The sequence below is a fragment of the Oncorhynchus masou genome, chromosome 3 (genome assembly GCF_036934945.1).
Source record: "Oncorhynchus masou masou isolate Uvic2021 chromosome 3, UVic_Omas_1.1, whole genome shotgun sequence".
Lineage (NCBI taxonomy): Eukaryota > Metazoa > Chordata > Actinopteri > Salmoniformes > Salmonidae > Oncorhynchus > Oncorhynchus masou.
In genome coordinates, this window is record NC_088214.1 from 27,076,134 (window position 1) to 27,098,122 (window position 21,989).

A 21,989-nucleotide genomic window follows, 5' to 3' on the forward strand; every position below is an offset into this window, starting at 1 on the left:
TCTGCTCCTGTGATGTAGTTTTTCTTCTCGTGCACCAATTTACATTGGTTAACTTAAGAAAGAGTTGAAAGACCTTGGAAGGTTACTGTAGTACTTCAAGACTGTGGGGTCAGCAAGCATAATGATACGAACAGGGCTCGCGTTCATAAAGCTTCTCAGAGTTGGAGTGCTGATCTAGAATCAGTTTAGCCTTTTAGATCATAATGACTACAATCATACGGACAGAGAGGACGTGATCAAAGATCAGCACTCCAACTCTGAGTTGCTTTATGAAAACTGACCCAGATACTTACCACAACGGTACTAAGGAGACTCCTGTGGGACCAGACACATTATACAATATGACACAAGACTTGCACGTAAATTCACTTATCTGAAATCACTGCACTTTATTCATCAATAAAAATAGACACTTGGGAAAATCGTTTTTTTTATACCAACTTCATGATTTGTTTATCTAAAAATATTTAAATAGTTTCCTCCACTCCACTTGACAGAGACCAGTGTTAAATGACAGTCAATTCCACACAAAAAAGGAACAAGTTGTACAACTCAAATAGCTTTGTATCGCTAGGTTAACCTTAAACTGGTTAGAAGAGGAGAGATGTTTTACATTAGGGGGTTATGGTCTGTTCTGTCTCAGAGAGTTCTGTCCCAAACAGTCTGGCCTGCATGTGGCCCTCCGGCTCCCAGTCCTCCAGGTCACTGTAGCTGAGTTCAGGGGGCAGGACCTGGGCCAGCCCCAGAGAGCTGACTGACCCCGTGGGTGAGCCGCAGCCCTCATACGCATACGTCTGGAGGGAGTCATAGGGCGGTCCGCTGGTGTCCTTGTCAGCGTCTACTACTCTCTGTCTGATGACGTGGTGCATGTCCTCTGTGTCGAGCAGCACAAGGGACGGACTCTGAGGCCCGCAGGCCACCAGCCACCCCTCCTCCCCAGACCTTACCTCCCGCCGCAGCCTCCGCTGTTCAGCCCCGGCGGGGTTCCGCAGCGCTGCAATGTCAAACGCCTCCGTATCCTCCTCGCCACCGCCCTCATCATCGTAGGTGACCACGTTCTCCCGGATGTCCTCCTCAGAGATGATCAACGGCTCCTTCTTGCCCTTTTTGCTCCGCAGGAGGACAAATAGCACCACGATGGCTACAGTACAGGACATGTCAGAGGAGAGGGGACAAGACCACAGTAACTTACAATATGTCATTACTCTGCACCAGTCCAAAGGTTCAAAACACACACCTGATTCTTTGATGGCAACGACCTGCAAAGTGATTTCAGAGTGGACTTGTGGCCTTCTGCTGCAAGAAACTAATCAGCCAGAGGTACTCCTTCAGCTGGTGTGAAGCCTTTCATTATTTCTACCTCTAGGCAAGATAGAGCCGCCTCTCTCTCACTGTCTCTGTCTTTCTCTTTCTCTTTCTCCCTCCCTCTCTTTCTCTCTCCCATCTCCTCTCCTCCACGTGCCCCCTACCTCCCACCTCCTTCGACTTCTCTTGTCTCTTACCCAGCAGGATGATGATGCAAAGCAGAATTGCGATAAAGGCCCCGGTGCTCAGGCCAGCTGTGGAGAGGAAGGCCGGGACTTGGCAGGTCCTCACCCTGTTGCTGCTGCTACTGCTGCTACCTCCTCTCTGGCAGACACACACTCGGAGGGTCAGGGTGGAGGTGCTGCTCAGGACGGGCTCCCCCCCGTCCCTGACAACCACAGGAAGCTGGTAGAGGTCCTGCTCCGCCTGGCTGAACTGACGCCTCCGTGCCACGATGCTGGCAGTGTTGTCTGGAGTGGAATGACAAGAGGTTGAAAATACACTGGATGTATTGTATTGACAAAAAGCCACTATAAGACTTGATACAGACATGACTCCAAATGCAGAGTATTTTTTCCATTAAAGCCAAAGAACAACACAAATGGAGCACACATTTTCTTTAAATTCAGTAAAGAAATTGGGTAATATGATACATTCTATTCCACATGGTGTGTACAAAACATTAAAAACACCTGCTCTTTCCATGACATAGACTGACCAGGTGAATCCAGGTGAAAGCTATGATCCCTTATTGATGTCCCTTATTGATGTTAAATTCACTTCAATCAGTGTAGATGAGGAGAAGACAGGTTAAATAATGGTTTTTTTAAGCCTTTTGAGACATGGATTGTGTATGTCTGCCATTCAGATGGTGAATGGCAGACAAAAGATTGAACAGGGTATGGCAGTAGGTGTCAGGCACACTGGATTGTGTCAAGAACAACAAGGCTGCTGTGTTTTTCCACACTCATCAGTTTCCTGTGTGTATCAAGAATGGTTCACAACCCAAAAGACATCCAGCCAACTTTTTTATATTTTATCAGGTAAGTTGACTGAGAACACATTCTCATTTACAGCAACAACCTGGGGAATGGTTACAGGAGGGGGATGAATGAGCCAATTGTAAACTGGGTATTATTCGGTGACTGTGATGCTTTGAGGGTCAGAATGGTTAATTTAGCCAGGACACCAGGGTTAAACCCCCTACTCTTACAATAAGTGCCATGGGATCTTTAATGACCTCAGAGAGTCAGGACACCTGTTTAACATCCCATCCGAAATATGGCACCCTACACAGGGCAGTGTCGCCAATCACTGGGGTATTGGGATATTTCTTTAGACCATAGGAAAGAGTGCCTTGTACTGGCCCTCCAACACCACTTCCAGCAGCATCTGGTCTCCCATCCAGGGACTGACCAGGACCAACCCTGCTTAGCTTCAGAAGCAAGCCAGCAGTGGTATGCAGGGTGGTATGCTGCTGGTTGACACAACGGTGGGAAGCATTGGAGCCAACATGAGCCAGCATCCTTGTGGAACACTGGGCGCCTTGTAGAGTTCATGCCCTGATGAATTGAGGCTGTTCTGAGGGCAAAGGGGGGTGCAACTCAATATTCGGAAGGTGCTCCTAATGTTTGGTATACTCAGTGTGTATTATATACATTTGTATTTATATAGGTTATCCTTTGATATACTTTCCCCAAATACACCATCTAAAGGAACTGGCCATGACCTGTTTATACTTCTGAAATCACATACGCAACAACAGAGAACAGAAAAATACAGAAAACCAGCACAACCTATCCCTGAGATATGAGGAGTGTTCTCCAACATTGCAGAGGATGCCCATAGTTCTCCACTCATTCCCGCTGCTATCTATAAGAAAGGACTGGGAACAGATAGCGAGTGCCTCTTCAGGCTTCATTAACACTTGCCAAAAGTACTCTATCCAGGCCAGCACAGCTGCTGCGACAGCATTTCTCATTCTGAAGAGGCTCCAGCAGATTTTCCATTTTCACGGCCCAGAGCCATGCATTTGTATGCACAATCACGGCCCGCGTTTTCACAATGCAGATTCATTTTCCCCCAGGAACACAGAGCCATGATAAAGCATGTCACTTGGGATGGTAAGAGACAGGAGAAGAGAGGTGGGTGGGGGGGTGGGGGGGTCAACTCTTGCATCATTCGGGATATCAACAAATGTATTCCAACAGAGCGAGCCCATGGGAAGGTGCATAGGAGGAAGCGTTCATTTACATAGGATTCCAATTAGCATGCAGGGGCCCTGGCCCAAAGGCTTCAAGTCAAAATTCATTACTTTATCTCTTTGCCCACCGCAAGGAAACAGGTAAACAAGAAAGAGACAATATCTCTCATTCATCCTCCACTTGGGAGACAATAGAATATAAAGCCACCTCCAAGATTTATTCTTCCTCCAAATTATTATGATTACAGCAAAGAAAATCAGAGATAATTATCTCTCTCTCTAACACAACCTCACTGGAGAGTAAGCTGCTGTATGTCTGTAAGATTCCTCTGCATTCTCAAGGCATTTCTGGCTAAATAAATAATGTCTATCAGCTGGTGAACAGCAGGATATCGTCCAGATAGTACCACAGCACACTGACTACACACTGACTACACACTGACTACACACTGACTACACAAAACATTAAGAACACCTGCTCTTTCTATGACAAAGACTGATCAGGTGAATACAGGTGAAAGCTATGATCCCTTATTGATGTCACTTGTTAAATCTACTTCAATCAGTATAGATGAAGAGGAAGAAACTGGTTAAAGGAGGATTTTTAAGTATTGAGACTGTTGAAACGTGGATTGTGTATGTTTGCCATTCAGGTGCACCGGTTTGTGTCAAGAACTGCAACGCTGCTGGGTTTTTCATGCTCAACAGTTTCCTGTGTCTATCAAGAATGGTCCACCACCCAAAAGGACATCCAGCCAACTTGACACAACTGTGGGAAGCATTGGAGTCAACATGAGCCAACATCCTTGTGGAATGCTTTTGACACCTTGTAGAGTTCATGCCCCAACAAATTGAGGTTGTTCTGAGGGCAAAGATTCCACACAGCCTGAGGGAGCTAATGTATCCTACTTCTACCCAATCAGTGCACTGACGCAGCTGTGTTCCTTTTAGCTCTATCCGAGGAGTACTACCTGGTGCTCCTGTATGTGTAAACATAGGCCTCATGACACTTCAGTGGAAATGTGGTTTCACTGAACAAGCGCGCCTGAGGGAAAAAAAGAGCCATTTGGGGAGGAGATAAAAACCAAGTACTAGGCTACACCACCACAAAGAACACAGAGCACTGATACAAAACTCAGTGGAAGCTCACTTCCTCTGTCTGGCATCATCCTGATTGCCGTGATCCGTCTTGGAAGTCTACCTTAATCTTGAGATTCTCCCTGATCTGCCAAAGGAGCAATTGGGTTTTCAGACAAGGAAAAAATAACATAACAGTGTTCTCTCTGAATTCAGCCAAGGAGCCTTAAGCTAAAATGAGGAAGAGATTAAAAAAAACATTGGCTGTTACCAAGGAAACGCAACTGCAGGTCCTTCCATTTGATATTAAAATGTCTCCAGGGAGGAGAAAGTGTAAATGGGGGTAACTGTTTGACAACAAACACCACTAGATATGATAGTATCTGCCACAAATATCTGTCCACACACATATCCTTTGTGGCGGTTCAACAAAATGCAGTGTACTTTTTAAAATTGCCACAGAAAGCCACAGTAACCAGCCGACCTTCGTTAGCCTTTAAGGTGAAGTTAGGATTGACTGGGAGATCACTTGGCAGAGCAAAGGAGAAGCGTCCATTTGCAAAGTTATCCATGTCTGATGGCCTCACTGTCTGGATCACCTGTCAGAGAAGAGGGAGAGGAGTGAGGGGACGAGAGGGACAGGAAAATGGGGGTGAAAAACGTTTTACGTCACATGTATGTATATACAGCCTTTTGCTAAAGGAGCTAAATATAATAGGAATAAGTCAAGAAAGTCACTGCCGATTATTATTATTATTATTGTAATATTATTATATTATAGTAATGACTATCATTATTATATTATAGTAATGACTATCGATCAGTACATGTGTTTTTCCTCCTTCCCTTTCTGTTGGCCATTCCATGTGTACATGTGCCATTATTTCACATGTTCCTTGTTCTAGCCAGAAGTATAGATCAGAGGTGGTGGATATGACCTGTCTCCAAGAACACTGTTCCTGATATTTGGCAGCTCATTGAAGGAAGTTGACTTCTACTGGCTGAGAGTTAAACATTTTCAAATGGACAATGCACCAATTATAATGGATCCTAACCTGGCGACCTACACACGTGCTTTAGCATTGTCAGTCTATAAGAGACATTCCTGAACTTGTGGTACCGTACAGTAATACGGGAATCCATAGAAATACAGAATTAGCTGTCAAGAGGCTATTTGAATATGAATCATTGTATGTCTCCCTAACAAAACAACTAGTTCTAAACAAAATGATATTTTCTTTCCTTTCGATGAACATAACAGCACATTTTACTATAAATCAAGTCAAATTCTCTGAAAGATCATTGAAGTTACTGTAATTTGTTGCAGTGTTTGAAAAAGCCCCTCGACATGTCATCTTAGCATGCATCATCTGTCGCCTTTAGCCAGCTAACTGATTATATGCTGCAGTCTGTCTAGTAATCTTCATTCAACGGGGGAAAATATGAAGAGAGAATGCTATTGCGATATGAATCTGAGCATTCGTGGTTGGCTGGACACGGGCCAAATTTGAATGAGAGATGATAAACATTTTCTGCAATCCGTCTCTGTTGCGCTTAATGCAGCTCCTATCTGCTTGTGGAGACATTGGTACATGCTGAATAATTTATAGGTTCAAGAGGCTGCAAAAGTCTGCTGCACCACAGATAAATCCATTCCTGATGGTGTCAAACACACAATAAAGGCAGAGAGGGTGTGTGTGTGTGTGTGTGTGTGTGTGTGTCTGTGGGAGAATGTGTGTGAGTGCATTCATGTGCGTGATAAGAGGTTTTAAAAGACAACTTAGTTGAATAAGGGAGAATATGAGTTCATGGGAGAGAAGGTGGAAGAGAGAGGGAGTAAAGTGGAAAAGAGCAGGAAAGAGGGAGGGAGGTGAAAGTGAAAGATACTCACCTGTCCTGCCCTGGAGCTTTCACACACAATGATTTCATCATTTCTTGCTATGTAGGGAGCATTGTCATTTACATCCAGCACCTGGATTGTCACAGGAACATGGCTGACGTGACTGGGATTGTCTGAAAATAACAAACAAACAAAGATCAACATGTATAAAACCATAGAATTAAATACAACACTTTTATATTGTATCTTTTAACCCCATATGTCATTTACTGCCTTAATTGTTGCTGGACCCCAGGAAGAGAAGCTGCTGCCTTGGCACCAGCTAATGGGGATCCATAATAAATAGGAAAACAAATGTAAAAATAAGCAAACAACGTCCCAAGCCATGGCATGGCATTTTCAAGACATGGCCTATATATTGTTCTGTCCAGGGTTCATGCCAAGCACTCATAGTGATGTACCGTACATCCATTTTTTCTCAGAGTATCTCTCCATCAATTAAGGTCACATCCCCACTGAGCCTCCATCCATTTGTGTATCTCGTGTTAGTCTCCTGAGGTTGGCCATGTTGCCAGGTGAAGTGTAAATTCTCTTTGAAAGGTGACCCGGTCACTCAACTAAACTCCTGCTGCCTGGCAGCACACTACACTCCCTAACGCTGCACAGAGAAATCATGTTCCTATTAAATGTGGGATACATAAATCATATTTTCCCATTTCACTCATCCATAAATTACAGCCACAACGACCAGCAACCAACAACTAGAGTCATGACAGGAGAAGTACTAACCCCAAGCTACAGCAGTAGGCAGAATGTAACAGAGACATGCTGTGTGGTTGCACAGTAGTTTGTCTCACTTAATATACATATAGCCAGCACACAGGACATTACAAGTGACACTTTGCTAATATATACTATGCACTATATGTATAGTGTTTATGTATGTCATGAATCCCTCATTAACACACACCAATCTCCAGAAAAGTGGGGACTGGTTTTCCCATTAATTAAGGTGACTTAACACAATCAGCACAGCGTCGGCTGGCATTTATCGATGGCTAGTTCAGTCCATTAGCTGAACACTATTGTGCAGAAAAGGGTAAAGGAAAGAGTAATTGCTTAGATAAGCGTCAGTGGAAAAAGAGGGGGAGAGGAAGAATTGATTGACTCGACCACCTTCGGCATCACACTGAGATGTTACACATGCAGCCCCGCATCAATCCCACAAGGCACTGCTGCCTGTTCATTTTCGAGAGCCATGTGTTTAATGTTGATACATATGATTAAAGTGACATCGCTATTGCATTCATGCAGTGTCATAAGCATATTGTTTTCTCCATGTTGAAAGTCATAATAAAGTCCTCGTTATTTAAAAGCAAAATTATTTTTAGGTAAGATGACTCCTAGATATGGATCCTCTGCTGTATGTTATGTTACTTACCAACCTCTGATGCCATCACAGTGATGTTATGCCAGGCCACATCCTCTCTGTCCAGACTCCGGATGGTCTTAATCACCCCGTTATTCACACTAATGGTGAAATACACCTGCTGCTCTTCACTTTGGTCTACAAAATACCTACATGTAGGAGAGAGAACAATTAAAATAGAATGAATGAAATAAAGTTGTTTGAATTGAATATCAAGAAAACATCTGACTTTCAACATGCAAAAGTCGAAGCTTTGAATCTTGTGATGGTGTTTTGGAGTCCAACAAAATGGCCGCCCCACGCATGTCCTTTACCTTATAGGGCTTTTGGTACTGTCAGGGTCCTGAGCCGTCACTGTGCCGACCTCTGTACCCACAGGGGAGTTCTCGTACACGTCCATGATGTAATAGTCCATGGAGAAGACAGGCGGCTCGTCCACGTCTCCGATGATGATCCGGAGAGTGGTGGTGTCTTTGAAGGGGCCCAGGTGGGAGAAGCGGGAATCCAGGTGAGTGTTCACTCCCTCTATGTGAAGCGTGTGGACTTTCCTCTTCTCATAGTTCAAAGGCTGCTGAGGAAACCGACAATCAATCCTCTTTTTAAAGCCATCCTTTTTTCCCCCCCTGTCCTGCTTCCGTTGGTATTTGAGAGAACAGCCTATGTGGTAACAATGGGTACTTACTCATAGTATTAACACAATTAGCATTAGTGTGGCCTAGGGGTATGTAATACTTCTTTTAATTAATCCCAAATAAATAGTATGTATGATTACCATATAACCTTGTGGTTTCTCAGTAAACACCAACAGAACATAAAGCACAACCACAGATGGTTTAATTTTAGCTGGAGAATGAATGTGTGCATCTCAACAATACCTGTCTTAGTGATATGATGCCTTCCTTCTGGTCAGTGTCGGTAGTGATGGAGAACATGGCTTTCCCCTCTGCATTGGTTATGCTGTACCTCATCTCTGCATTGACGCCCAAATCGTCATCGGTGGCTCTGATTTTACCCACAGCTTTTCCAATCTGAGCAGACTCTGGAACGTACAGCTGGTAGTTTTCTGTAATGGGATGAGCACATGAATAAGCAAGAAGTTATTATCTAGGCATGAATGATAAAGCATTTATGACTAGATGGAGAAGTAATTAGCCTACTGTTCATGCATACCATCAAGATGTAAATGTGAATAAATGGGTCAATTAATCACATTTCCTGTCGGCTTGCAACTCCACAATCATTTGCACACTACAACATGCATCATGTTTGTATCACTTACAGCCACCCCTGCATTAGCAAAACATCTACTATAAGATGCACCTTGTGGAGTTTTATTTAAAAGTAACATTTGGCTGTGCAGTACACAGAAATCACTGATTCTAAGATTCTATTTCTGTGGTGCATTACTTACAGTACAAACATCGTAGTGTTTTAAACTCTATATAGCATTCGATATAGTGCTGTTTAATTCCTATGTTTTATTACAGTAGAGAATGAATATCTAAGGACAAACCGTGAGGTAGAAAAACAAACAAACAGACGTCTGTGTACATACTCTGGGGGAATTTGGGAGGATTGTCGTTGACGTCTGTCAGAGTGACATTGATGGTGGTGGAGCCTGACAACCCACCCACCGAGCCAGCCATGTCTTTGGCTTGGATCACCACAGGGTAGCGCTCCCTGGCCTCTCTGTCCATGTTGGATAGGGCTGTCCTGATGACCCCTGGGGATGGCAAGAAAAGAAGGCTCCTTAGATCACACTAAAATCCGTAAATAAATGTATGTTAGGAGAGCTACTGTATGTATTGACAATAGACAATCAGAGAGATTCCTCTTTCACAGCATCAATCCCATCTTGGATGAGTTAGAGATGCCAGTCACTTTTAGTCAGAGTACAGTATGTCACAAATATGATACGGATGAAGGCAGGAAAAGACTGCCTGACTTGTTGTACAGGAGGAGGAACATCGATTTCCTCAAAATGGGTTTCATGTACTTCACCTAAGGAAATGATTTGTAAACGGTTGATGAATTCAGCCAGAATTACAACCAGCTTTCATACCATGTCTGCCAACCCCCCTCATGTCTTCATCATCATGTTTTCACCTATAGTGCAATTGGAAAGTATTCCGACCCCTTGACTTTTTCCACATTTTGTTACGTTACAGCCTTGTTCTAAAATGGATTAATTGTTTTCTACACACAATACCCCATAATGACAAAGCAAAAACAGTTTTTTTTGTTTTTTTGTTGCTAATTTATAAAAAAGAAAAAAAAGATATAACATTTACATAAGTATTCAGACCCTTTACTCAGTACTTTGTTGAAGCACCTTCTTGGAGTTCAATCTTGTTTCATCAGAACAGAGAATCTTGTTTTTCATGGTCTGAGAGTCCTTTAGGTGCCTTTTGGCAAACTACAAGTGGGCTGTCATGTGCCTTTTACTGAGGAGTGGCTTCCGTCTGGCCACACTACCATAAAGGCCTGATTAGGGGAGATGATTGTCCTTCTGGAAGTTTCTCCCATCTCCACAGAGGAACTCTGGAGCTCTGTCAGTGACCATCAGGTTCTTGGTCACCTCCCTGACCAAGGCCCTTCTCCCCCGATTGCTCAGCTCTAGGATGTTTGGTGGTTCCAAACTTCTTACATTTAAGAATTATGGAGGCCACTGTGTTCTTGAGGACCTTCAATGCTGCAGAAATGTTTTGGTACCCTTCCCCAGATCTGTGCCTCGACACAATCCTGTCTCTAAGCTCTATGGACAATTCCTTCAACCTCATGGCTTGTTTTTTGCTCTGACATCCACTATCAACTGTGGGACCTTATGTAGATAGATGTGTGCCTTTCCATGTCCAATCATTTTAATTTACCACAGGTGGACTACAATCAAGTAGTAGAAACATCTCAAGGATGATCAGTGGAAACAGGATGCACCGGAGCTCAATTTCGAGTCTTATAGCAAAGGGCCTGAATACTTATGTAAATAAGGTATTTCTGGGTTTTTTGTTTATATATCTGCAAAAATGTCAAAAAGCTGTTTTCGCTTTTTCCTTATGGGGTATGGTGTGTAGATTGATTAGATTTGTATTTCTATATAATCCATTTTAGAATAAGGCTGTAACGTAGCAAAATGTGGAAAAAGGGAAGTGTCTGAAAATTTCCGAATGCATTGTATGTGCTTGTTCATTACCATATTTCAGAGATCATCAACTCGATTCAGCGGTGGCCAGTTTTTTTTCTTGAGCTGCTGGTCGGGGGGCCAGAACAGACATGGTCGGCAGGTAGCCTAGCGGTTAAGAGCGTTGGGCCAGTAACTGGTCACTGGTTCGAATCCCCGAGCGGACTAGGTGAAAAGCTGTAGATGTGCCCTTGAGCAAGGCACTTAACCCTAATTGCTCATGTATGTCGCTCTGGATAAGAGTGCCTGCTAAATGACTAAAATGTGAACATAATTACAAATAATTTGTACAATTCAAATTGACTGCAAGAAGCTCAAACAGATATAATGTTTGACTAAAACCTTATTATTTCAAACCTTGCTTGCATTATTTATACGATCACGTGTCTCTCTATTATGCTTGGGAACAGATTTCTTAAATTAAAGTATCTTCGAGCTGATTCCCTTATTTTTTAGAAAACTTGGCGGGCGGCCAGTTGGGGAAGCCTGTGCTATTTGATGTACTAACACATAAGTACGCTTGCCTTGCCCATCTCTGAACTATTAGCACGCCACCCCCCTCCTTCTCTCTTTCCTCCTCTCCTCTCAGCTAGACCCACACCTAAACACCGTGCTCTGGCCAGAGGCTCTGCTATGTTGCATTACTCGCTTCACAGCGTTACAAAGGAGAGTGCCATCTGCCCTAATCTTACCCTAAAGACTGAACAAGGGCTAGCAGGAAAACAGAACAGATTGACCATACTGTACATCATGCACCTGCATGAGAGGGAGGCCACGGGGAAAACAGCCAGGGCATAGCTCACTCAGTACAGTAAGCAAGACCTCCTTTGTGGAACAATGTCTGGAACAACCACCGCTAAATGGTGGAACACAGAGTCTGACATGCCACAGTTAACTCTGTGTGTCGTCACACGGTGGGGGTTCAGGGGTTAGCTAGTTCTCCTGGAACACTCAGGTTTTCGCCGGTTATTGGGATCACATGGGTCACATAGATTGCAATAAGACGACTCGTCTCAAAGAAGGTAATTTCCCAAGCTTTTGAGATGTGATAACAATAGGCGAAAGTACAGTGACATTCAATAAACAGACATAGCCTATGTTCAACCAACGAGCAAGATACGTATCCTCAGAACATCCGCAGAACACAGTGTGAGTTTTAGAGCATCTGTGTAAAACGGCTCCACTCCAATGGCTCAGAACTTATTTTATAGTCCTACACATATTGTAGCGGTTTCATCAGTCTGCTTTTTACCTTATGCATCCACACATCAAAAGACCAAGGTTCATCTAAATTTGTATTGATATTTCAAGTGCTTGTACAACCATGAAGGCACTGAAATACAGCCGCCCAAGGCCGCAGTTAAATTACTGTATAACGTTAAAAAAAACAATTTAAAAAAAAGAGAAAACCTTGCCACTGCTGACTATTTTATGGGCAACAATCCACAGGGTTGCCGTTCAGAAACTAAAATACTCTGCCGCTGAATGCACAAGAAATGTCTTCATGTCCTTTAACAAATGAATGAATGTGAGAAAATGAGAGAAAGAAAAAAATGCTAACAGATACCTCAACCTGCCAGAAGAAATGAATACAAAAGTGTTCAGCCCCAGAGAATGTGATAGAGATTGTATCAAACACATTGTGGCCACAAACCACCTGTCTGGACAAGTAAATTCAGCTGCTAAAAAGCCTCTTAGTATTCAGCCGGTTAAAGAAGAAAATAAATAGGCTGAACATGAATAAACTGAATTTAGACCAAATTACAGAATTCAGCAAATGGATCCCTTCTCATTCTGTCGAGGTTAAGGCCTCACCATGGAACCAATTCTTTCAGCTTCCATTCTCATTCTAGGGAAACAATGTAGTGCAACTGTGACAAGGAATAAAAGGTTGTTAGGCCCATGTTGTTGTGTTGCTCGCTTTCCTGTTGACCTTGGCATTCCCCAGTCATTCTCCCTCAGCTCTCAGGACCAGCCAAAGTGGGGGATGTGATGTGATGTCTTTGACTTTGCTCTTGACCCAGGGACTCTCAGAGGCACAGCCAATACTGTAGTCTCTTCTCCTCTCCTCTGAGGCACAGCCAAACTACTGTACAACAGTCCTTCCCCTCTGGATCCTCAGAAGAGTAGACAATGCCTGCTATGCTCATTTAGCCAAGGCCATCCAGAGTTCAGGCATGTTGCTCATTATGCAGCAACAACACCAATGACTGATGCAAAGTTGACATTTGATAATGCGTATTCTGGTGTAATTCTGGTGTAATCCGCAATATTACTTTCAGACATTTGCCCATTGTTTCTGTCACAGCATTTTATATATAAAAAAGTTAAAACATACAGTTTAGCACATTTTGGCTGTATAATGCTTGGTCAGATTGGAGTGGGTGGTAAATTAACTACATTTAAATAAAAAGACTGACTGTCAGACTGTTAATATCAATTACGTCCAAAAGACAGCATGCACTTCCTTCAACTGATCAAAAGTGAAAGGTTTTATGACCCCTGCTCACATTAAAATTGATATATCTGTGTCAACCTTTCAGGCAATGGGAACGGACATTATCCCCTCGCTAAAAAAACGACAACTAGCCTCTTTAATGGGTAAAGTAGAAATTTGGTGTCCTCATTACTGTCTACACAACTTCTAATGGAGGATACGGAGGAAACAGCAGTAGCTTACTGTAGTTATGTTAGTCAGATAAGGGATGGGTAATCAATGCCATTAAATGCAGTCTTATGATAAAATATTCCTCTGGGTCTTTATTTACTGCCATCAATATTTCCTGACATACTTTTGCTGTCTATTGGAAGATACAGGTATACTGTTCACACTCTTTAAGTATCATATCCTCTCAGGCCTTTTATTTCAGCACCTAATCGATCTCAGATTGATTATGCTAACAATGGAGCGTTTTACAGTCGTATCAGGCTGGACTGGACAGACAAGATGCTTCATATTTAATGTCCAAAATATTTTGTGTGTGTGCATTTATATGTACACACGTGCATATGTGGTTGTGGAGCAACTCACAAAACAACTGTAACTGTAATCAGTAAAAATATTGTGATCAGATGACAGATACTTCCAAAAAATCTAAAAGTTAACTTCCCTGATTACAATTTTGGATAGGTAACTAGTAACTGTAATTGATTACATTTATAAAGCGTTAACACTCGCAAGGCTGTAACTAGTAATTTGTGGCCTAAGCAGAGTCCTCAGAGTATGTGCAGACCAGCTGGCTGGAGTGTTTCCTGACATATGCAATCTCTCCCTTTCCCAGTCTGTTTTCCCCACTTGCTTCTAGATGCCCACCATTGTTCCTGTACCCAAGAAAGCAAAGGTAACTGAATTGAATGACTATCGCCCCATAGCACTCACTTCTGTCATCATGAAGAACTTTGAGAGGCTAGTTAAGGATTAAATCACCTCCACTTTACACAACACCCTAGACCCACTACAATTTGCATATCGCCCCAACTGATCCACAAATGACGCAATCGCCATCGCTCTGCACACTGCCCTATCCCACCTGGACAAGAGGAATACCTCTTGGTATAGGAATACCTATACCAAGAGGAATACCTATGTAAGAATGCTGTTCATCAATTCCAGCTCAGTTTTTAACACCATAATATCCTCCAAGCTCATGACAAAGCTTGGGTTCCTGGGTCTGAACCCTGTTCGGTGCAACTGGGTCCTGGACTTTCTGACGGGCCGACTCCAGGTGGTGAAGGAATGCAACAAGACCTCCGCCACGCTGATGCTCAATACGAGGGCCCCACAAGGGTGTGTGCTCAGCCACCCCCTGTACTCCCTGTTCCCCCATGACTTCATGGCCTTGCAGGTCTCCAGCCCTATCATCAAGTTTGCTGACGACACAACAGTGGTAGCCTGATTACCAACATTGATGAGACAGCCTACTGGGAGGAGGTGAGGGCCCTGGCGGAGTGGTGCCAGGAAAATAACCTCTCCCTCAACATCAACAATATTAAGGAGTTGATCGTGGACTTCAGGAGACAGCAGAGAGAGTACTCCCACATCCACATTGGCGGGACAGGGTAAAGAGCTTTAAAATAGTCCATCCACACACTGGACTCTGACATTTCTTCATTTCTTAATTTTTATTTTGGGGATTTGTGTATATTGCATTTTATAGTTATGTATACTGCTCTGATGGAGCTAGAAACATAAGCATTTCACTGCACCTGCGATAACATCTGCTAAATATGCGTACGTGACCAATAAAATTGTATTTGATTTGAAAGTAACCTACACAACCCTGAATATGTGTGGGTGTGCATGTGTGTCTTTAGGGCGTTCACGTGCGTGCGCATGTGTAAGTGATGATCATTGGTCAGGAGCTGAACGCCTCACTTCCTGATCACAGACACATGGCTGTAGTGTAGAGGCAACTGGTCTGACTGTGGGCTGACTGTGGGCTGAGTGACTGGATCTCCTGGGCCAACCTGCTGATGGGGCCCCAATGAGTTGCTGGAGAGAGACAGGAACAGCTGGCATTACCTTGGCCATGGCCCAGGATCGGGATGCACTGCAGCTGGAACAGTCACAATCCAGCCAGGCTACTTCAAAGCTATGCCTCAAATCAAAATCAGCACCACTCACTCAGGTAGCCAAGCAATGCAACATGGACCTTTATCAAATATACAGTTTAATGACAGAACTGCACCCCCTACAGTTAAACCTTGCCAGGGTTCAGCTACGCCTTAAATCAGGACCACTCTCTCAAGTAGCCAAGCAGTGCAACACAGACATCCACAAAACCTACTGTTAATATGATAAAATGACAAAACTAGACCCATCATAATGGCAATGCTATTGCATGGTTGCATGGTTGCATTCATGACATGTGGTCGATGTGTGTAAATAGCACTTCAGCATATGTGACCAGAACATGGCTAGGACCATCATCTTGAGTGTTGACAGATGGTACGTACTACAGTGTCACAATAGTCTTACTGCCAGATTCCCTCTGCTTTCTTGAAACACATTGAAATACTGTTCAAGCAAAGACATCCACTTATCTCCATCTTTACACTTTGTTCTCTTTAGCTATATGTGTTTACATCCCTGTTAGTGAGCATTTCTTCTTTGCCAAGATAAGCTATCCACCTGACAGGTGTGACATATCGAGAAGCTGATTGAACAGCATGATCATTACACAGGTGCACCTTGAGCTGGGGATGATAAAAGGCCACTCTAGAATGTGCAGTTTTGTCACACAACCCAATGCCACAGGTGGCCCAAGTTTTGAAGGATCGTGCAATTGGCATGCTGACTGCAGGAATGTCCACCAGAGCTGCCAGATAATTTTATGTTAATTCCTATACCATAAGCCGCCTCCAATGTCGTTTTAGAGAATTTGGCATTATGTCCAACCGCAGACCACATGTAACCACGCCAGCCCAGGACCTCCAGATCCAGCTTCTTCACCTGCGGGATCGTCCGAGACCAGTCACCCGGACAGCTGATGAAACAACTGAAGATTTTCTTTGCAAACTGTCAGAAACCATCTCAGGGAAGCTCATCTGGGTGCTCGTTGTCCTCACCAGGGACTTGACATGACTGCAATTTGGCGTCGTAACCAACATCAGTGGGCGAATTCTTACCTTCGTTGGCTACTTTCCCACAGGAGAAGTGTGCTCTTCATGGATTAATCCCTGTTTCAAATGCCAGCGTGCATGGTGTCATGTGGGCGAGCGGTTTTTGATGTCAACGTTGTGAACAGAGTGCCCCATGGGGGCAGTGTGGTTATGGTATTGGAAGGCATAATCTATCGCCAACAAACACAATAGCATTTTATCGATGGCAATTTGAATGCACAGAGATATTGTGACAAGATCCTGAGGCCCATTGGCGTGCCATTCATCCGCTGCCTTCACCTCATGATTCAGCATGATAACGCAAGATCCCTTATCGCAAGGATCTTTACACAATTCCTGGAAGCCGAAATGTCCCAGTTCTTCAATGGCTTGCATACTCAAAAGACATTTTAACCATTGAGCCTGTTTGGGATGCTCCGGAATGACGTGTACGACAGCATGTTCCAGTTCCCGCCAATATCCAGCAACTTAGCACAGCTATTAAAGAGGACTGAAGCAACATTCCACAGGCCACAATCAACAACTTGATCAACTCTATGCGAAGGAGATGTGTCACGCTGCATGAGGCAAATGGTGGTCACACCAGATACTGACTGGTTTTCAGATCCACGCACCCACTTTAAAAAATATATATATTTCAATTGACTGCATTGACTGCATGTTTCAAATGGCATGTTTTCAAATGGCATATTTCAAACTGTTGCATGTTGCGTTTATATTTTTGTTCTGTGTATATTTACTGTATCGCTGTCACACACACGCACGCACACGCGTTTGCCCAGACACACACCACAGCCACAAACATTTAATTTTAAAACTAACTCTATTGATATTGAGTCAAATCCTTTGAAAAGCATCCTCACAGAAAATGTATTTGGTCATGGGTGGATGTTTAAAAAAATTATTCTAGGCTTTAAAAAATTCTCTTCAGTCTTCAATGCAAAGAACAAGATGTCTGAGAGCCTTTTTTACAACGAGAGGATGGGGGATTAAGAATGCTAGACTCAGAACAGTGGACAGGTATCCCTTTGATACTTGATACCTTTTTGATAAACCTCTTGAACGTCACTGCAAAATGTAGATTTCCATCTAAATAAACATACCTCAAATAATGTATATTTTTATGAGATGGCCATAAACAATAACTAGTAATGCTGCATAGTTCTAGAAAGGTCTGGGACTCACCTTTTTTGGTAAAAATATTTATAAATTGCTGAGGTGTTCTTACTTTTGAGGATACAAGCTCAAGTACATAGTGCAATTATTTTTGAAATAATGCAAATCATATCGAAATATTTTCTATTCAACAAAAGTGGGGGAAGAGGAAGATAAATTATTTCTAAATATAGTAACAATCAAATAGTTAATGACTTCCTATTAGATTTCACCTTTCTTATCACTGTAAAACAAATATAATCATAGTGCATGTCACGTTCTGACCATAGTTGTTGTGTGTTTTCCTTGTTTTAGTGTTGGTCAGGACGTGAGCTGGGTGGGCATTCTATGTTGTGTGTCTAGTTTGTCTGTTTCTGTGTTTGGCCTGATGTGGTTCCCAATCAGAGGCAGGTGTTAGTCATGGTCTCTGATTGGGAACCATATTTAGGTAGCTTGTTTTGTGTTGGGGTTTGTGAGTGATTGTTTCCTGTCTTTGTGTCTATGCACCAGATAGGACTGTTTTTTGGACACATTTGTTGTTTTGTAATTTGAAGTGTTCAGTTGGGATTTATTATTAAAGAAGATAAACGCTGAGCACGCTGCGATTTGGTCCTCTCTTTCCCAGGAAGAAAGCCGTTACAGAATCACCCACCAACCAAGCACCAAGCGGTGTGGTAAACAGAAGCAGCAGCAAAAGCAGCAGCAGGAGAAGCAACAGGTGCAGCAGGAGAAGCAGCACGAGCAACATCAGCAGCAGTGGGAGAGGCAGCACTATTTGGAGAAGTGGACTTGGGAGGAGATCCTAGACAGGAAAGGACCCTTGGCAGAGCCAGGGGAATATTGCCGCCCCAAAGCCGAGCTGGAGGCAGCGAAAGCAGAGAGGCGGCATTATGAGGAGCTAGCACGGCAGAGCGGCTGGAAGCCCGAGAGGCAGCCCCAAACATTTCTTGGCGGGGGCACAGGGAAGGTGTGGCAGAGTCAGGAGCCAGACCTGAGCCAACTCCCCCTGTTTACCCTAAGGAGCCATGGATGTTATCGGAGCTGTCGGCGAAGCTGAGGACTGAGTCTGAGAGGGTCGAGGAGTTATTGGACAGAATGGAGGAGAGGGCAGAGTTTCTCTGTCCCGCGCTGCCGGAGCCTTCATCCTCTCCAGCGCAGCCGGAGTCTCCCACCTGTCCGGCGCTGCCAGAGCTTCCGCTCCTCAGTCGAGAGGCGCCAGAGCCCCTCAGTCGAGAGGTGCCAGAGCTCCTCAGTCGAGAGGTGCCAGAGCTCCTCAGTCGAGAGGTGCCAGAGCCCCTCAGTCCAGAGGCGCCAGAGCTCCTCTGTCCAGCGCTGCCAGAGCCTTCCTCCTCTCCAGCGCAGCCGGAGTCTCCCGCCTGTCCGGCGTTGCCAGAGCTTCCGCCCCTCAGTCGAGAGGCGCCAGAGCCCCTCAGTCGAGAGGCGCCAGAGCCCCTCTGTCCAGAGGTGCCAGAGCCCCTCTGTCCAGAGGCGCCAGAGCCCCTCAGTCCAGAGGCGCCAGAGCCTCTCTGTCCAGCGCTGCCAGAGCCTTCCTCCTCTCCAGCGCAGCCGGAGTCTCTCGCCTGTCCGGTGCTGCCAGAGCTTCCGCCCATCAGTCGAGAGGCGCCAGAGCCCATCAGTCGAGAGGCGCCAGAGCCCCTCAGTCGAGGAGCACCAGAGCCCCTCAGTCGAGAGGCGCCAGCGCCCTTCTGTCCAGCGCTGCCAGAGCCTTCCTCCTCTCCAGCGTTGCCGGAGTCTACAGTCTGCCCAGCGCCGCCTGAGCTGGCCGTCTGCCCAGCGCCACCTGAGCTGCCCGTCTCTCCAGCGCCGCTAGAGTCTCCCGTCTGTCCAGAGCCGCTAGAGTCTCCCGTCTGTCCAGAGCCGCTAGAGTCTCCCGTCTGTCCAGAGCCGCTAGAGTCTCCCGTCTGTCCAGAGCCGCTAGAGTCTCCCGTCTGTCCAGAGCCGCTAGAGTCTCCCGTCTGTCCAGAGCCGCTAGAGTCTCCCGTCTGTCCAGAACCGCCAGAGCCGCCAGTCAGCATGGAGCCGCCAGAGCCGCCAGTCAGCATGGAGCCGCCAGAGCCGCCAGTCAGCATGGAGCCGCCAGAGCCGCCAGTCAGCATGGAGCCGCCAGAGCCGCCAGTCAGCATGGAGCCTCCAGAGCAGGCAGTCAGCATGGAGCCTCCAGAGTCGCCAGTCAGCCAGGATCTGCCAGAGCCGCCATTCAGCCAGGATCTGCCAGAGCCGCCATTCAGCCAGGATCTGCCAGAGCCGCCATTCAGCCTGGATCTGCCAGAGCCGTCAGTCAGCCAGGATCTGCCAGAGCCGCCATTCAGCCAGGATCTGCCAGAGCCGCCATTCAGCCAGGATCTGCCAGAGCCGCCATTCAGCCAGGATCTGCCAGAGCCGTCAGTCAGCCAGGAGCTGCCAGAGCCGTCAGTCAGCCAGGAGCTGCCAGAGCTGTCAGTCAGCCTGAGCTATCTCTCAGTCCTGAGCTACCCTTCAGTCCTGAGCTACCCCTCAGTTCTGAACTACCCCTCAGGCTTGAGCTACCCCTCAGTCCCGATCTGCCCCTCAGTACCGAGCTGCCCCTCAGTCCAGTGGGGCCCTTTGTTAGGGTTCCTAGGCCAAGGTCGGCGGCGAGGGTCGACACTCAAAGGACGCTAAGGAGGTGGACGAAGACAATGATGGAGTGGGGTTGTGCGGTCGGAGTCCGCACCTTGGGGGGGGGGGGGGGTGCTGTCAGGACGTGAGCTGGGTGGGCATTCTATGTTGTGTGTCTAATTTTGTCTGTTTCTGTGTTTGGCCTGATATGGTTCTCAATCAGAGGCAGGTGTTAGTCATTGTCTCTGATTGGGAACCATATTTAGGTAGCTTGTTTTGTGTTGGGGTTTGTGGGTGATTGTTTCCTGTCTTTGTGTCTATGCACCCGAGAGGACTGTTTTCGATTTTCACATTTGTTGTTTTGTAATTTGAAGTGTTCAGTTGGGATTTATTATTAAAGAAGATGAACACTCACCACGCTGCGCTTTGGTCCTCTCTTTCCCAGGAAGAAAGCCGTTACTGTACAAATTTGGCACCATTTCATATAACTGACGACAGAGTATTTTCCATGGAGCCTCCTCTGAATCACGCAGAGATGCCAATGTCTGCAGACTTGTTACAACTTCAGCTTTGCGCAAAAAGTGATTTAGTCCCTCAGGGACCAGAAGAACATGGTTTGGCTTAAATTTTACAAAATGATTTAGTATTTTTTCATGTTGCTCTAAATCTGGCTGAGAATATCACAGTGAGATGAACCCACAATTGCTTAAATCGCAAGACTGTAACCTTTAAGATACCCTGTCCCAAATTTAGGGTGTGAAACCTGACACTACAAGTCAAGTCTGCTGACAGAGTGGTAGCAAAGAGCAGATGGGTGGGGCTTTCTGGCACTTAAAGGTACTGGATCCTGTGACGTTCACATAGCACTTTGTATACCAAAATATCGCCATGAAGGATTCTAGCTGTGAAGACAGGCATGCTCTTGCTGTGTTTTCCCCTCGACTTTGTCATTTATTGTGACCAATTCAAACCCGCAGCCATCTCTAAAACTAGACACAATTTGAGTTATTGCCTCTGTAATCAGCAGTGTTGTTAAACATCCTCATAATTTCAATAAGCATTTTTCTACGGCTGGCCATGCCTTCAACCTGGCTACCACTACTCTGGCTAACATCTCAGCACCCTCTGCAGCAACTTGCACAAGCCCCCTCCGCTTCTCCTTCACCCAAATCCAGACAGCTGATGTTCTGAAAGAGCTGCAAAATCTGGATCTCTACAAATCAGCTGGGCTAGACAATCTGAACCCTCTCTTTCTAAAATTAACAGCCGAAATTGTTGCAACCCCTATTACTAGCCTACTCAACCTCTCTTTCTTATCGTTTGAGATCTGCAAAGATTGGAAAGCTTCCGCGATCATTCCCCCTCTCCAAAGGGGGAAACACTCTAGACCCAAACTATTACAGACCTATATCCATCCTTTCCTTTCTAAAGTCTTCGAAAGCCAAGTTAACAAACAGCTCACCGACCATTTTGATTCCCACCATACCTTCTCCACTATGCAATCTGGTTTCTGAGCTGGGCATGAGCTGGGCACCTCAGCCACACTCAAGGTCCTAAACAATATCATAACCGCCATCGATAA

General features: G+C 45.1%; 1 protein-coding gene across 1 annotated transcript in view; it reads right to left on the minus strand.

The window, feature by feature from the left end:
- Window positions 1–388: 388 nt before the first annotated feature.
- LOC135508033 (cadherin-18-like) overlaps window positions 389–21,989 on the minus strand; it is a 37,901-nt gene continuing 16,300 nt past the window's right edge. The window contains exons 4-11 of the mRNA XM_064927933.1: window positions 9,410–9,577; window positions 8,730–8,917; window positions 8,169–8,422; window positions 7,867–8,003; window positions 6,477–6,598; window positions 5,070–5,184; window positions 1,503–1,775; window positions 389–1,141 (exon numbers count right to left, since the gene is read on the minus strand). Coding sequence (XP_064784005.1) covers window positions 615–1,141; window positions 1,503–1,775; window positions 5,070–5,184; window positions 6,477–6,598; window positions 7,867–8,003; window positions 8,169–8,422; window positions 8,730–8,917; window positions 9,410–9,577 — 1,784 coding nt within the window. The 3' untranslated portion in view covers window positions 389–614. The remainder of the gene's footprint in view (window positions 1,142–1,502; window positions 1,776–5,069; window positions 5,185–6,476; window positions 6,599–7,866; window positions 8,004–8,168; window positions 8,423–8,729; window positions 8,918–9,409; window positions 9,578–21,989) is intronic.